The 13,399-nt window shown below is 40.5% G+C and overlaps 1 protein-coding gene across 4 annotated transcripts in view; it reads right to left on the bottom strand.

Annotated features, from left to right (window-relative positions):
- Positions 1-10: 10 nt before the first annotated feature.
- The window catches only part of LOC114479244 (enhancer of polycomb homolog 1-like), a 41,633-nt gene continuing 28,244 nt past the window's right edge, over positions 11-13,399 (bottom strand). For 2 of the 4 annotated variants that reach the window (XM_028472816.1, XM_028472815.1), the window contains 13 exons: positions 10,767-10,926; positions 9,078-9,223; positions 8,786-8,992; positions 8,188-8,336; positions 7,886-8,033; positions 7,105-7,266; positions 6,918-7,007; positions 6,568-6,716; positions 4,590-5,041; positions 3,321-3,442; positions 3,092-3,230; positions 1,545-1,920; positions 11-1,310 (listed from right to left, as the gene is read on the bottom strand). In XM_028472816.1, coding sequence (XP_028328617.1) covers positions 1,238-1,310; positions 1,545-1,920; positions 3,092-3,230; positions 3,321-3,442; positions 4,590-5,041; positions 6,568-6,716; positions 6,918-7,007; positions 7,105-7,266; positions 7,886-8,033; positions 8,188-8,336; positions 8,786-8,992; positions 9,078-9,223; positions 10,767-10,866 — 2,313 coding nt within the window. In that variant the 5' untranslated portion in view covers positions 10,867-10,926 and the 3' untranslated portion in view covers positions 11-1,237. Of the gene's footprint in view, positions 1,311-1,403; positions 1,921-3,091; positions 3,231-3,320; positions 3,443-4,589; positions 5,042-6,567; positions 6,717-6,917; positions 7,008-7,104; positions 7,267-7,885; positions 8,034-8,187; positions 8,337-8,785; positions 8,993-9,077; positions 9,224-10,766; positions 10,927-13,399 lie in introns of all 4 variants that reach the window. The other 2 variants (XR_003675968.1, XR_003675969.1) reach the window with 2 other exon arrangements.

Below are 13,399 nucleotides of genomic sequence, written 5' to 3'. Positions count from 1 at the left end.
AACAAGTAGCCTTGTTCAGTACCTGACTCTTCACAGAAGAGAATGGTGTTTTTTATTCAGTTTTTTTCTCTCCAAAAAAAAGGCACCAGATAACTTGTGGTTCACGGCCTTTGAGCCTTTTGGAGAAATTGTTCAAAGTAGACAAAGCGATCATATTTGTTCAATTCATACATGTTTTCTTTCTTCTGTAGAAGCTGGAATGACGACAAATGTCAAATGATACAAATTTTTTTGTTCTCCCGTACGGTCTATTATTTTGAGCAACAAGTAACCAACAAATGAAGTCTTTAGTAAAGATATGTAATAAAGTAATAAAGGGAGGTATAAAAATATCTAAAGTGGAGATTTGGGATTATCATTGAAGTTAGTCTGGTGCAAACCAGTGACTAATAGTCATACAAAAAGCAGCGTCAAATAAAAAAAAAAAACGATAGTGCCAAGATGAACCAGAAGCACCAAAGTCTTCTGAGGTCTTCACCTTCATTGTTGTGTTACTTGTCTCAAAAATATGTACGTATGGAAGATCTGAGTGGAGACTGACAGACTGATGCCCACCACACACTACTGCACACCTGCCTTCTACTAACCTGAGAGTGTCTCAGTGAGCGGATTCACATACGGGAACATTCTAGAAGAACATCCTGCTGATGTTCACCACATCCAAACAAACAGATCTAGCTAAACACGGAGCACGGCACAGGGAACCGATGGGGGGGAACACACACACACACACGGGGGAAATAAAAACCATGACATGGGGGCTCTCTGTAAACACGGCACAATAAATAGATCCAACATCCTCACTATGCACGTGATCACACGTTTCCAAAGCTCACACTTGCACCAGCTGCAGTTTTGTCATTTTGTCATTTTCTCTTTTAATTTTTTTCATTATCTTTGAGTGCAAAACATCACAAATGAACAAATTCTGTATTCAAGTAATGTTATATACAAGAACAGGGAGGGGGCAGGGATGGGGAATATTACAAATATGCAGTACTGTACATATAATTGCCATATTAAGAATTTACAGATGATCTCTTATTAACAATAACAAATAGGGTGGGGTGGGGGTGGGGGGCACTGTATGAGACCAGCATTGCAATTAAGTCCCAAAACATTTTGCCATGGAAACCAGGTGTTGCCTTGCTCGTTCTGCCATGATGCATAGCACCTTTAAACAGAAGCACAGATCCACGCCTCTATGGCCGCTGTGTGTGTGTGCGTGAGTGTGTGGCTACGTAACCTCCATGGCCACTGTGTTCTCTGACAGACTGTTCAGTGCTGGCTTGTCCTGTTCGTGATTCTCCCTGAAACAAAGTAAACAGTACAAATCACAGTGAGTGGCAGTTTAATGGAAGCCTTTCTCACACATTCAAAGCCTGCAGCAGCAGCAGCTACACCTTGATGTGACGTTCAGTGATACAAAGATGGAGAAATGATCCGTTGGTACCTCCTGCAGAGTAAATCTGGAATAAGTGGCTTAAAGAGCAAAGCACAGCACTAGTGGACCTCTGTGTGTCCGTCTGCTGCTCTGTGGTCACCTGGGCACGATGTCCAGCGGAGAGGCCGAGGCCGGCGTCACCTTGGGTTTCTGACAGTTGGCGGTGGCGGTGTGGGCGAGCTTTAAGGCGGACGTGGACATGGTGGCGCTCAGCGTCCGAGGGGCGTGGACTTTCTTACTGGTGGGGACCCCCAGACGGAGGCTGCTGCTGTTGTTCCCCAGCAGGACCTGAGTGGCGGCGCTGTTCATGGTGGTGGTGTTGCTGGCGGGGTGGGCGGTGCCGTTGTTGTTTTTACTGGTGGTGGAGCTGGTGGTGCAGGGGTGGAGCAAGGCAGGCGTTGGGGTAGCAGAGGGAGGGGCTGGGGCGGCAGGGGATGGAGACGCTGTGCTCGACAGGTGCAAGCCCTTATACACACCTGGAGGGAAAACAAATAGAAACCAAAAGCTCTTAGCTTCATGTGTGATCATTTCATTATCTAAATTAGGCTTTCTCAACCTTGGGGTCAGAATCCCATTTTGGGTCACAAGACACTGGCAGAGGGTCGCCAGATGCCTTCAAGAAACATACTATTTTTTGAACATTTTGAGCCAATCTGTGCTTATTTTGACCCTTTTTCTGCAACTACAACAAACTTGCCATATTTTAACACATTTTCATCACTTGTTCTTGTCATATTTTTGGACCTTTTAATGCATTTTTAAGGCATTACATTTCTGCCACTTCATCAAATTTCAATTAATTTTCTGCATATTTTTCCACTTATTAACCCTTTCCACCACTTTTCCCACCTAATGTCACATATATTGACCAATTATTGTCTCTTTTAACCAGATTTCATGCTCATTTCTTGCTAATTTAACCACATTCATGGTTAAATGTGGTTAAACCATGAATGGAACCAATTCACTTTTCCGTCAGTTTTTGGCCACTTATTTGCCACTTGAGCAATTTCTGTTGTTTTTAAAATGCCATTTCATAAACATGGTTATCACAGATTCATAGAACAATGAACCATCATTTTGCTGACTTTATGAATGAGCCCCAAAAAGTTATCCCCTTTATTGATGGCCCTGTCTCCACATGACTGTTCTTCAATGTTCATGTCTGTTTATCACCTTCAGGTACAATGGGGGTCCCGAGTCTCTTAAACCTTTATTTTGGGGGTTGCGAGCCAAAAAATTGAAAAACCCCGGATCTAAACAAGGTGGTATGTGTATTTTTTTTACATGTCCAAGGTTAACTTTTTTTTTTTTTTACAACAGCGCAGTACAATTATATTAATATTCTTTTGTCGTCGCATTGGGAAGCGGGATATAAATAAATCATGTAATTCTTGAAGCTTGCTATTGGTTGTTATAGATTCTGCTAACTGTGCTGCTTTCTGCGGCTGGAACTGCTTCCCTTTACACTTATATAAAATGATTTCATTCAAAAGCCAAATAATCTCAAAGTGTCAATTTTGTTTTAATTTGGTGACACCAACAGGTAGAAGTTCAGAGCCATAAATAGTTTTGGCAATGACAATGTGGTGTGTTAAAACCAACTGCTAATCAAATATTACAGTAGCAGGTGTGAGGCCAGGATACCTGAGGGGGAGAGGACACCGTTGACTCCTCCTCCCAGGGCTAGGTCATCCTTGGATTTCAGAGCCAGCAGTTGGTCTGTAGTGAAAAGGGCTGAGGCGGCAAGCTGGGCGCTGGCCTGGTCCAACGTATTGGTCGGGCTCTGTTTTTTTTAAAAGACAAGAAGATTACGTTTAATAAAGAGCAGAAAAATGAAGCAGGCAACATCTGTGACTGGTGTGTGTGTTCTGACCTTTGTGCTGTTGGCAGTGGTGCTGCTGTTGGCTTGCTGTTGCAGCCGGATTTGCTCCAGCTGGTGTTTCTGCATCAGGGCCAGCTGTTCTTGATGCTGCTGGTACTGCTCGGCCGTGAAAGCTAAGAGAGGGACAGCAGCTTTGTTACGACACAAGACTAAAACAGTCCATTAAAATGGCAATTAAGAGCAAATGCAAACTTAATATTTTCCAACGTGCTGATGCACCATCTTCTCATTAATCACACTAAATCATGTTCCATCTGCATGTATGAGCTCGACATACAGGTTTACGTTTTTATGTGTTAGCTAAAGCAAAGTTTGTCTTGGACAAATATGTCTAATTCCACTAATAATCTTGTTCACAATCTGGTGTTACATGTTATGGTTTGTCTAGTGATCATGTTATCCTGTGATTAAAAATGAATGCAGAGCTTGAACTGAAGTATGTTTTGAATGTGTTGTGATGAACAAGCAATTACTATGACTGCGTTCATAATCTGAAAAAGCACTTGTACAAAGACAAGTTTAGCTGATTGGTGTATAAGGTAAAACTGGTGTTCATTTTACATGGTGACATGTCACGGCAGAAGCATTAAATCACAGCGGCGTGGGATTTTGTGCAAAGCGGGAGAGTGATTTACTAGTTGGCAGGAATTTAACATTTCACAAATAATGTTTTAGGACTATGTCACACATGCCCTGTGGCTAAAGTTGCTTTAGGGACGTAATCGTGTGATTTCAGCGAAAAACATTCAAGTATATCAAATGGTAAATTTAGAAAAGTACTTAACACAATTAACCTTATATACATGTTTGGTATGGTTTCACATAGCAGTGCAGTTATCTAAACAGGGAAAGAAGGTGTTGTGATCATGATGTGAACTTTAATTGAAAAAAAACTTAACTGATTAATACCAATGATTACTTTTTTTAATATATGGTACTTATGATAATCAACTCATGGGGCGTGTCGACAAATGCAACATGTTCGGGTCAGGTGTGATATCCATCCTGCATGAAAGAGTCTCAGAAGAAAAGCAAGGAGGAAGGAGAGGGATCAGCAGCGCCATCAGGTGTGTCAGTCTAAGAATCCTAATATTCTGTTAATGTTTTGTACTATTTCCAGTTAGAAAATATCATGAGGACTGTGATAGAATAAGTGGGAGGGCCAAATCCCAGACCAACAGCAATCAAACATACAGTGTATGGACGTGTGTGTTTTAAATGTAGGTAAATGGTATGTCTGGAGATAGCTCAGTCACTTACTGGGAGGGGGAGGGGCTGTGGGGCCAACTCTGGCCTGTCGCTGAGAGCCAAAGAGCCGACTTCTTGCCGTGGAGATGAAGGCTGGACGCTTGAGACTTCGGCTCAGCCTCCTGAACAAAGGATGAGCGTTGTCTAGCTCGTTTAGTGGTAGTGTCCGCGGTCTGAAGTGCCTCCATCGGCACGACTTTATGTTCAATAGTATTTGACTGAGGTCCGTGGAAGGGGGCGAAGAAGAAGGGGGAAGTGAGGAGAGGAAGGATAAGGAACTCCTGTCCGAGGTATTTGTGTCTGAGGTACTGGCAAACTTATCGGTGGTCTGTGATCGTAAAGTAGTTGAAGAAGCAGCAGCAGGAGGAGAGAGAGCTGTGGCGTTCAGGGGCACGTCGACCATTTCTGAATCCAGTTCATGAAAAACGTTGTCATAGTCCGTGCACGCCCTATCCAGCAGCACTCTGTGAAAAAAGGAAGCGTTGATTTCTACTTTAGGCAGGGGAAACTCAATTCAAGCATTGAATAATAATAATAAAAAAAAAAGATTATTTCCGTTTGAAGGTAAATGTCTTGGCTTTTCTAACAAAATGTTGTCTGTCAAATGAAGCCAAAAACTAGAGTGAGAAAGACAGACAACCTTTAGCCAATTCTTAGGACTTGTCCACATGTAGCTGGGTATTTTTATAAACTATATCCACTCCCCTCTATTTAAAAAAAAAAAATACGTTTAAAAAAAATATATAAATATCTGCGTCGAGAAGCACGGCTGGATACCCACCCTGTAGCACCCCCGAACCACACCGGCCCCACGGAGCACGATGGCACCCCCCACTCCCCAGGCACCGCGGGGTACCAGCCACAAACCCCCAGCGGTCCAGGGGGCGGCCCCTGCCGCATGCCGGCCCCGAGCGGCCCACCCTGCCGCAACAGGGAGCGACCACACAGAAGAGAAACCAGCGCCCGCACCACGACTCGTTTGGATTTTAACGATTCCGATTCTAAATTTCGATTCCTGTTCAAAATTATTTGTGCATGTAAACAGGTCACAGATTTCACAGGAGAATTTTTTCATTTGAAAAAGCCTTTACACAGGCCCTTTTTTAATTCACTTAGTTCATACAGTTTAATTTGGTTGCTGTACTGTAACTATGGTATTCAATTACAAAGGTTTACAACTGTAACTGTAAAACTGAAACTTGCAAAAGTAACACTACAAGTTGGCAGCAGTCTAAAAAATAAAGGGCTGCAGCCCAGGTAGATGTATATGAAACAAAATAAAACAAACTCAAAACCTGGAGCAGTCATGTGACAAAATCAATCAACAGTTTTTGTTGAGGAAGCTTATTATTATTCTGGCAACTAAGTCCTGCGCAACCTAGTTGCTCAAAGTTGAAAAATTTGATTTTTAAGCGACTTCAAGCGACAACTCCCCCGGTAGTCACCGTCTGTAGAGCCAAGGCAGCAGCCCCTCCCTCCCGCTACAGTGAGACAGCTGCAGCAGAGGTCTGCAGCCAGGACCTCTTGAATTTACCAGGTCAAAAATAAAGCGGTTAAATTCTTGAATAAGCCTTCCAACCTGGGTGAACTCATCCTTTAGTAACTCCGTAAGAAGCAGAGCCATCTATGATACGGCCGGAGAAGAAGTGATCAAGCCTCTCTCCCCCCGTCGCGTGCACACGCAGCCCTCTGGAGCGATGAAGTGACCAAAAAGCACCACTATGTTCAAGCAACTCATCATGGGTGATTGAAGCGTTAGGTGTGAACGCACCTTTCTACAAACCCTGCGTAAACAAACGGAGCAAGCCGGGCGGAGTAATACAAACTGTGGAAACAATCTAGTGCGAGCATTTAGGAACGGAAAAAAATAATTAAGGCCTTAGAAATAAAGAGCAACATGTAAAGGGATACTTTACATGCCCAGGAACTGTAGTGGTGTTTAGACCAGTGTTTACATAGGAAGGAAGAAAATAAAAATGAATTTTCATACCTGCCCCCTCGGCCAACCCGTCGTCGAGCCATGCCTAGGCATCGCCGTGGCACAGTTAGTGTGGTGAGGCTGTATCTGAAGCAAGCTTCGGCAAGCCCACCCTCTGATGGAGCGCACCACGGCCAGCTGCCCACGCGATCCTGACGAGCCTACAAATGGGTAAGATGCTCATTGTACTAAAAACTGCAGAATACCATGATATTTCAGCAGTTATCAAGTGTCCGACTATAGATCTGCTTGGTAAGCTGGAGATAAAAGATTGATCATCCTTTACAATTGTCATTACCCCCATTGTTTAAACAAATCTTTTATCCATTGATGTGAACTCTGATTGAGGTATTCCTCCTTACAGCATAGTATTGGCAGCCTGCCATCCTGCGAAAGGCGTAGGCACCGTCTGGGTCGTTCTCCTCCTCTGCTTCTGAAGAGCCTGAGTGCAGCTGTACAAAGAATAATGATGGGTTATTGTTAAAATCAGATTGTGCTTTTTATTTAGTTGGAACAAAGTGTGTTTGTTGTATGAAGGAAAGCTCATACCTGAGAATAAGGCTCATCATCTGAGCTGGGGAAGTCATACTGATTGAGGTCCTTAGCATTAAAGACAGGACCAGGATGGTGGGAGGATCCCGATGACAGAGGCAGCGCTTTCGGTTTTTTCTCATATTTCCTCTTTTGCCTGGGAACATCTGCCTTATCCGGCTAGGGGGACAAATGGCACATTCACAACTCTGCAACGGCCTTTTTACTACATCACCATCCTCTCTGTTGAGTGAGATTTCTGGTGCTATAAATATTTATGTAAAAATATTTGTCAGGGACATCTCTCTTTTCTGCATTTACATTTCTACAATGCTCAACCACTTGGCAAAGATGTAAAGAAAAAAAAAAAGATATCTAAAACTACATAAAATTTGAGATAAAAAAGGGCAGATACTCAATATTAAATGTGCATGAATGTACAAACCTATACAGTACTTATAAGAATATAATAATGTTTTAATTATGACCATTTTTAGGGGGTCTTTTTGTAGTTCATGACTAACTTGTAAAAATGCTAACCTTTGAAACTCGAGTCAGAATAAGTTTCATTACAAAGTAGAGTTTTCACGATACAAGGAATTTGTCTAGCACTAATGTGGTAAAAGGAGAAGCCAGTTAAGTGTAACAAACTGGGGTGAGGTTAAAGAAGCCTGAATGATTGATAATCTGAAAACTGTATGGTAATTTCTAGTGTTATACAATCCTTTAAAAAACAAAAAGAAAGAAAGGGAAATGTGTAATCAGTCGCACACATAAGAGTGGGGTTTGGGTAACATACCTTGGACTTGTAGTCTTTGAGGTCCATGTGGTCCTGGTGCCGGTACTGATTTGTGAGCGGGACCAAAGGAATGATCTGTGACCTCACCAGCGCCCGTTCAGCCAAAACTTCAGCTATAACCTCACCACTATAGTCCGACATTACATTTCTATAAAGAAGGATCAGTATGAGCAAATTACCACAACAAATGTTTCCATCTGTGACATTTTAATGAAAAAAAAGTTGGTCATAATGTTCTAAAAATCTCACAGAGCCAGCTTTTTTTGTTAATTAGCTTTTGACTAACGTGCAGAAAGACCTACCTCTTCTCAAAAATCTCCAGTGTGAGGTGTAGCAGCTCTCTTTTGCTTTTTTCTCGCCTCTTGACCATTTCCAGGATGGTGACGGCTCGACTGAGATCCCTGCGAAGCTTCAGCATCTTTTCATAGGATGCCTCGTCATTCTTGCGATTCTAGGTGAGGAAGATAAAAACAGAATGTCATTGTTGAAATGCAATTTAGAAAAAGTGTTTTGGAGGGTTTTAAAGAACTTCTGAATAAAATATCTTCTCATTTAGACTGGCTGGGCTTACTAAGCTCTGACACCATCTCCAGTATAAGCAGTACACGATTGGGCCAATGAATTCTAACATATGGTTGAAAGATTGTGAGCGTGCTGCCATCCTTCGATCTGTACATCACGTGTGTTACTTTAAACTAACTGTGAACCCAACAATATGCATTTAAAGTAATAGAATGAATATCTTTAATGAAATGTTGCAAGAATGTGTACATCTTTATTGTATCCCTTATTTCACTTTGGTTTTTGTTGAATTGATTAAATGACTGAGATTTTGTTCACCAATGTGTTAAATGTCAGACTACCACTATACACCACACAAAATAAGAAATGTTTACCAACCTTTCTCGTTTGCATCTTCTCTGTTCGCCTTCTGAAAGCCACGTACGGGTCACTGGTGCTGGAGCCATCTCGCCTCTCCTGCTTGACGATGGGGATCAAACAGTTGGCTATGCTGTTTTTTCTCTTGCGGCTCCAGTAGTCAAAGACTTCCTTTATTAGATCGTCATCCTCCTTCAGGAGTAGCTTTGCCTCAGGAAGACTCACAAGCTAGGATGTACAAACAAGAGTTAAACTTAAAGAAATGTAACTTCATGTTTTGACTTGTTGACTGCGAGCACATCAGGTGCCTGACCTGCTGTCCGCTGCCTTTCTCTAGCCGGTCAATCATCTCCTCAAACTGCAGGAAGCTGATTTCCAACCTTTTTTTCAGCTTGTTCACAAAGGCCTCATCGTCCGTGTCGAGGTCATAGTCCGGCTGCTCTGTGTCCAAGCTGAAAGCTGAGGGCCAAATTACCTAATTCAGATTTATTGTTCTTAATGCAAAGCACATAATTCAACAACTCTTAATTTCCATTCAACTTCATTTAACAGTAACATGATAACTCTCCGGTCTGACCTTTGAGGCCTAACATTTAGTCTGGAATGGACCAAAGGAAAATGACTAAGAACAAAGCATTTTCATATTTACCAGGAACAAAAATCCCCCAAACAACCTTAAACATTTTTATATAACTCAAGTCTCTTCTAAGACATCTTAGAGCAGGAGTGTCAAACTCATTTTAGTTCCTGGACCAAATACGGACAAGTTTGATCTCAAGTGGCCAACAAATTTTAGTCAGGAAAACAAGCAATTTCATCAATAATATGCCCTACTTTGCACCTAAATTTACTTGATTTTGTGATTAATTTGGGGAATTGCGGAATAATGAGCAAAATTTAAGGATTTTGGAAAAATTTAGAATTATTTGAGCAATTTAGTGTTTAAAAATGATTGCCATCATATGATATAAACATCGGAAAACTGAGCGCTAGCAAAACTCGAGGAATCAATCAAGTTTCATCGAATTTTGTATTTTGAGGGACTGCAATAACTACAATCAAACTAGTTGGTAATTTACACATTGATTCATGTTTTTTTTTTACTTTCTCCTGAGGGCCTTGAGTTTAAGAGGAGAGTATCTAATGTTACAGCTTGAGAGAAAAGGATTTCTCTACACTCCTCAAAAAGGGGGTAGAAAAAAAAAAATACAGAGACCAGATCCAAAACATATGCCATAGACCACTTGTAACAAAATGAGGTAATCTTTGTGGTGTAGTTTAGATCCAGGAAGGAGAGAAATTTGCACCAACTCCAACTCATTCTAAAGGGTCACCACCATCTGTGGTTATTTACAAGCAGCAGAAAACAAGGATGTTAGCACTTGGTTTAGTCATAACCGCAGCAGCTTTCTGGGAATAATAGTATACAAATTATCTGGTACTACAAGGAACCAAAAGCAGAAAAAGCTGCCCACTAAAACCAGGGGAGTAGGTGAACACTGAGATCAGGTTGTTGCCAAAACAAATAATCTTTAATAACTCCTATCATACCAGGCAGTGATGACAAAATGTTTGTTGCTATTAAAAACATATGAAATAAAACAATAAAAAAGAAAGAACTAATAGTCTGTTTTAGACTCAGTTGGATTAATGACATCAGACTTCCACCACCTGTGGGCTAGTGAGTCATTGAGCAGAATTGTTTTATAGCTCCTTCGCTGCTTGTTTGCAGAAAGACTATTAATGTATTCAGATTTAAGGCAAAGTCTGAGAGAAACCATTTTTCACTTCTAAAGCTGTAAAGTTAGGAAAGTTAACTATTTCACATCTGGTGGAGAGAAAAAAATACTAAAATACTTTGATGTGCTTTTAGTGTGAAAGTGCCAAACTCCAGGGGTTTCCAGACACTGAAATGAAGTGAAACGAAAAAGCTACACCTTCAACACCGTAGGACACTCAAGTGTGCCTCGCCACACATGTCAGCAGTGTGAAGCCTACTCACGCTGTATGTGATTTAGCTGCTTTGGCATCTTGTAGTCCCCGGGGTAGAGAGACTCGTAGTAGGTGATGTTGCTCTCTGCCTCAGGGACTGGGATGACCATGTTGTCCCGCTTCTCGCCATAGACCTGCTGTGCCGAGATTGCCCGCTGGAGATGGTGTTCCTATGAGAAATGAACACAGTAATGAATACATTAACCAAAATACCAACTAAAAACTACAATGTAATTTATAAAAATGTGCTATGAAAAGCCTTCAATAACTGCAGGATTAGATGTTTTCATTTACCACAATACGTTAGGTTAAGAATGACATGACAAAGGACTGCAGATGTAAATTACCTCAGTGATGCTAAATGTCATTTAATTTTTATAGTGACTAAAGTGCTTTACAAAATATCAATTAATTTGTTTTTTGCTGAAAATCAGAAAATGTTGACACTACAGGGTATTAAAAGCTATCATAAATAAATGTGTTGGATATAAAAAGTCAAAGGTCAGAAAATATGCAAATCAGAGGGGAGCTCGTTCCAAAGCTGAGGGGTAGCAGCTGCAAACACTCAGTCACCCTACTGTTTAAATCTTTACCTGGGCACATCCAGCAGAAGCCCTGCTATGATCACTAAAAGTTAAAATATCAGCTAAATATGATGAGACAAGAGCATTGGGGGCTTTAAAAAAAAAGTTTAAAATGAATCCCAAAAGAAAGTGGAAGCTAATTGAGAGAGGAACAGTTCAGCAAAATGTGCTCTGGTCTGGCTGTTAGTTAAAAGATGGACTGCTGCATTTTGCACAAGTCGAAGATGACAGAGAGGAACATATAGTGTATTACAGTAATCAAGTCTTGAAGTGATCACAGCATGAATGACTATCTTAACATCACGATGACGACAGGAAATGTTTTTGCTTTGGCCAACAAACGCAGTTGGTAAAAGCAGTAACAAATCTTCATGTTGACACTCATTTGAAATTTCACGGACAAATTCACAAAGATCACCCCCAAATTTTTGACAGCTGAGCTGAATGCTAACAAAAAATCTAAGGCTGCAATGATTAATCGACATAATCTATAAATCTATATATAAAAATTCTTGGATGCAGATTTAAAGCATTGACAAGTCGTTCAATGTTGTAAATTAATGATAAAAACCTACTACTACCTGTTTTATTGTTGCTACCGTACATTACATGAACTCCCACCATTTACATGAAGAAGAATGGCGCAACAAACAGAAGACGCAGCTCTACTCCGATCTATAGCCTCCAAAGTTTGGGAACATTTCACTGATACAAACCAGCGAAACTAGTCCCGATCCAATATTGATATCGGATATAGGTCCATGGAAGCACTACGGAGAAGAAAATCCGAAACCCAGCAGAGCCGCCGTTTCTTCACGTAACACAGATGTGAGATCACTGTACCGTTGATATCTCCCGATTCTTGTTATTTTTAATCAAATTATTATGTTGGTGTATGTTTATCAGAAAATCATGGAAGAAGTTTGCATAGCAAACGCTAGCTCAGTTGTTCCCATTCAGGGTTTCTTTTTTCCTCACTTTGTGTATATTTCATACTTTTAAACAAGGTTTATGTGTCGGTATTTATCAACTGAAGTAACCAAACAGATGTGTCACCATTGTGTTTATGTCAAATCACCAAATCCAACAGTAATCACATATTACAAAAGAAATAAATATAGCAGTATGAGAACAACTAAAATACTAGCTTATTCAGCTAATTCAATCTGATCCAACACAAAAGGTAGCTTATTCAGTAGAAATAAAGACTTTCAAACAAAATCCTAAATGAGCAGCATGAATCCCACAAGTAAACAAACATTTTGCTACCCACAATCAAAGTTGCTTTAAAAACAAAACATCAGCTCTCATAACACTTGTGGAATTTGGGTTTTTTTTTTTTTTAAAAAAAAAAAAAAAGGTGGATCGATAAAAGAACACAATGAATTATTAAATCATGCCAGGGACTCTAAGTGTAGAGGCAAACGTGCAGCTACTCATCACAACTGCTGCCATCATGCTTAGAATTTTAAACTCTCAAGTGAGCTGGTCAACATGTAGGGCCTTATAAAATCCATGTTAACGGAATTGTGGAGGGAATTGACTTAAATTATTAGATTTAAGATTTATAAACATACAACCATCCAAAACAGTCAGCATGAAGTTTCAATGTACATTATGAAGATATTTTTACATATAGATGTAAAAAGAGCTGGGATCAAAAATATCAGCGTAAACATAAGCCATACAACCATCAAACTACTGCTCACTTGAGATTTCTTTCTCCCATCTTTTTCTTATATAATTTGTTGAATTTCCCCTACTTATTGTGAGGCTTTGGTAAAGTTTGGAAATAATAGATGTGCTTCCCTTAGTATATGTTTGTAACATCAGTTTACTTAATTCATTAGAACCCAGTTCTAATTTTGATAACTGTCGATAAATATTGTCTTAGCTGTAAATATAAATAAGGAACTTTTTTTAAGGGGAAATAATTCCGGGGACTACTGATTAGGTGCACCGCCCACCCGTCCTGGCTGCTTCAAGCATCGTCTTAACCGCACTAAACACTGTTTAAACTGCCAAAAACCTATGCAAATCACCCCTCGCTCTAAAATAC

Source organism: Gouania willdenowi, chromosome 17, assembly GCF_900634775.1.
Source record: "Gouania willdenowi chromosome 17, fGouWil2.1, whole genome shotgun sequence".
NCBI classification, from domain to species: Eukaryota; Metazoa; Chordata; class Actinopteri; order Blenniiformes; family Gobiesocidae; genus Gouania; species Gouania willdenowi.
The sequence above is the reverse complement of the archived record's forward strand: the minus strand, read 5'-3'. Positions and strand labels throughout refer to the sequence as shown.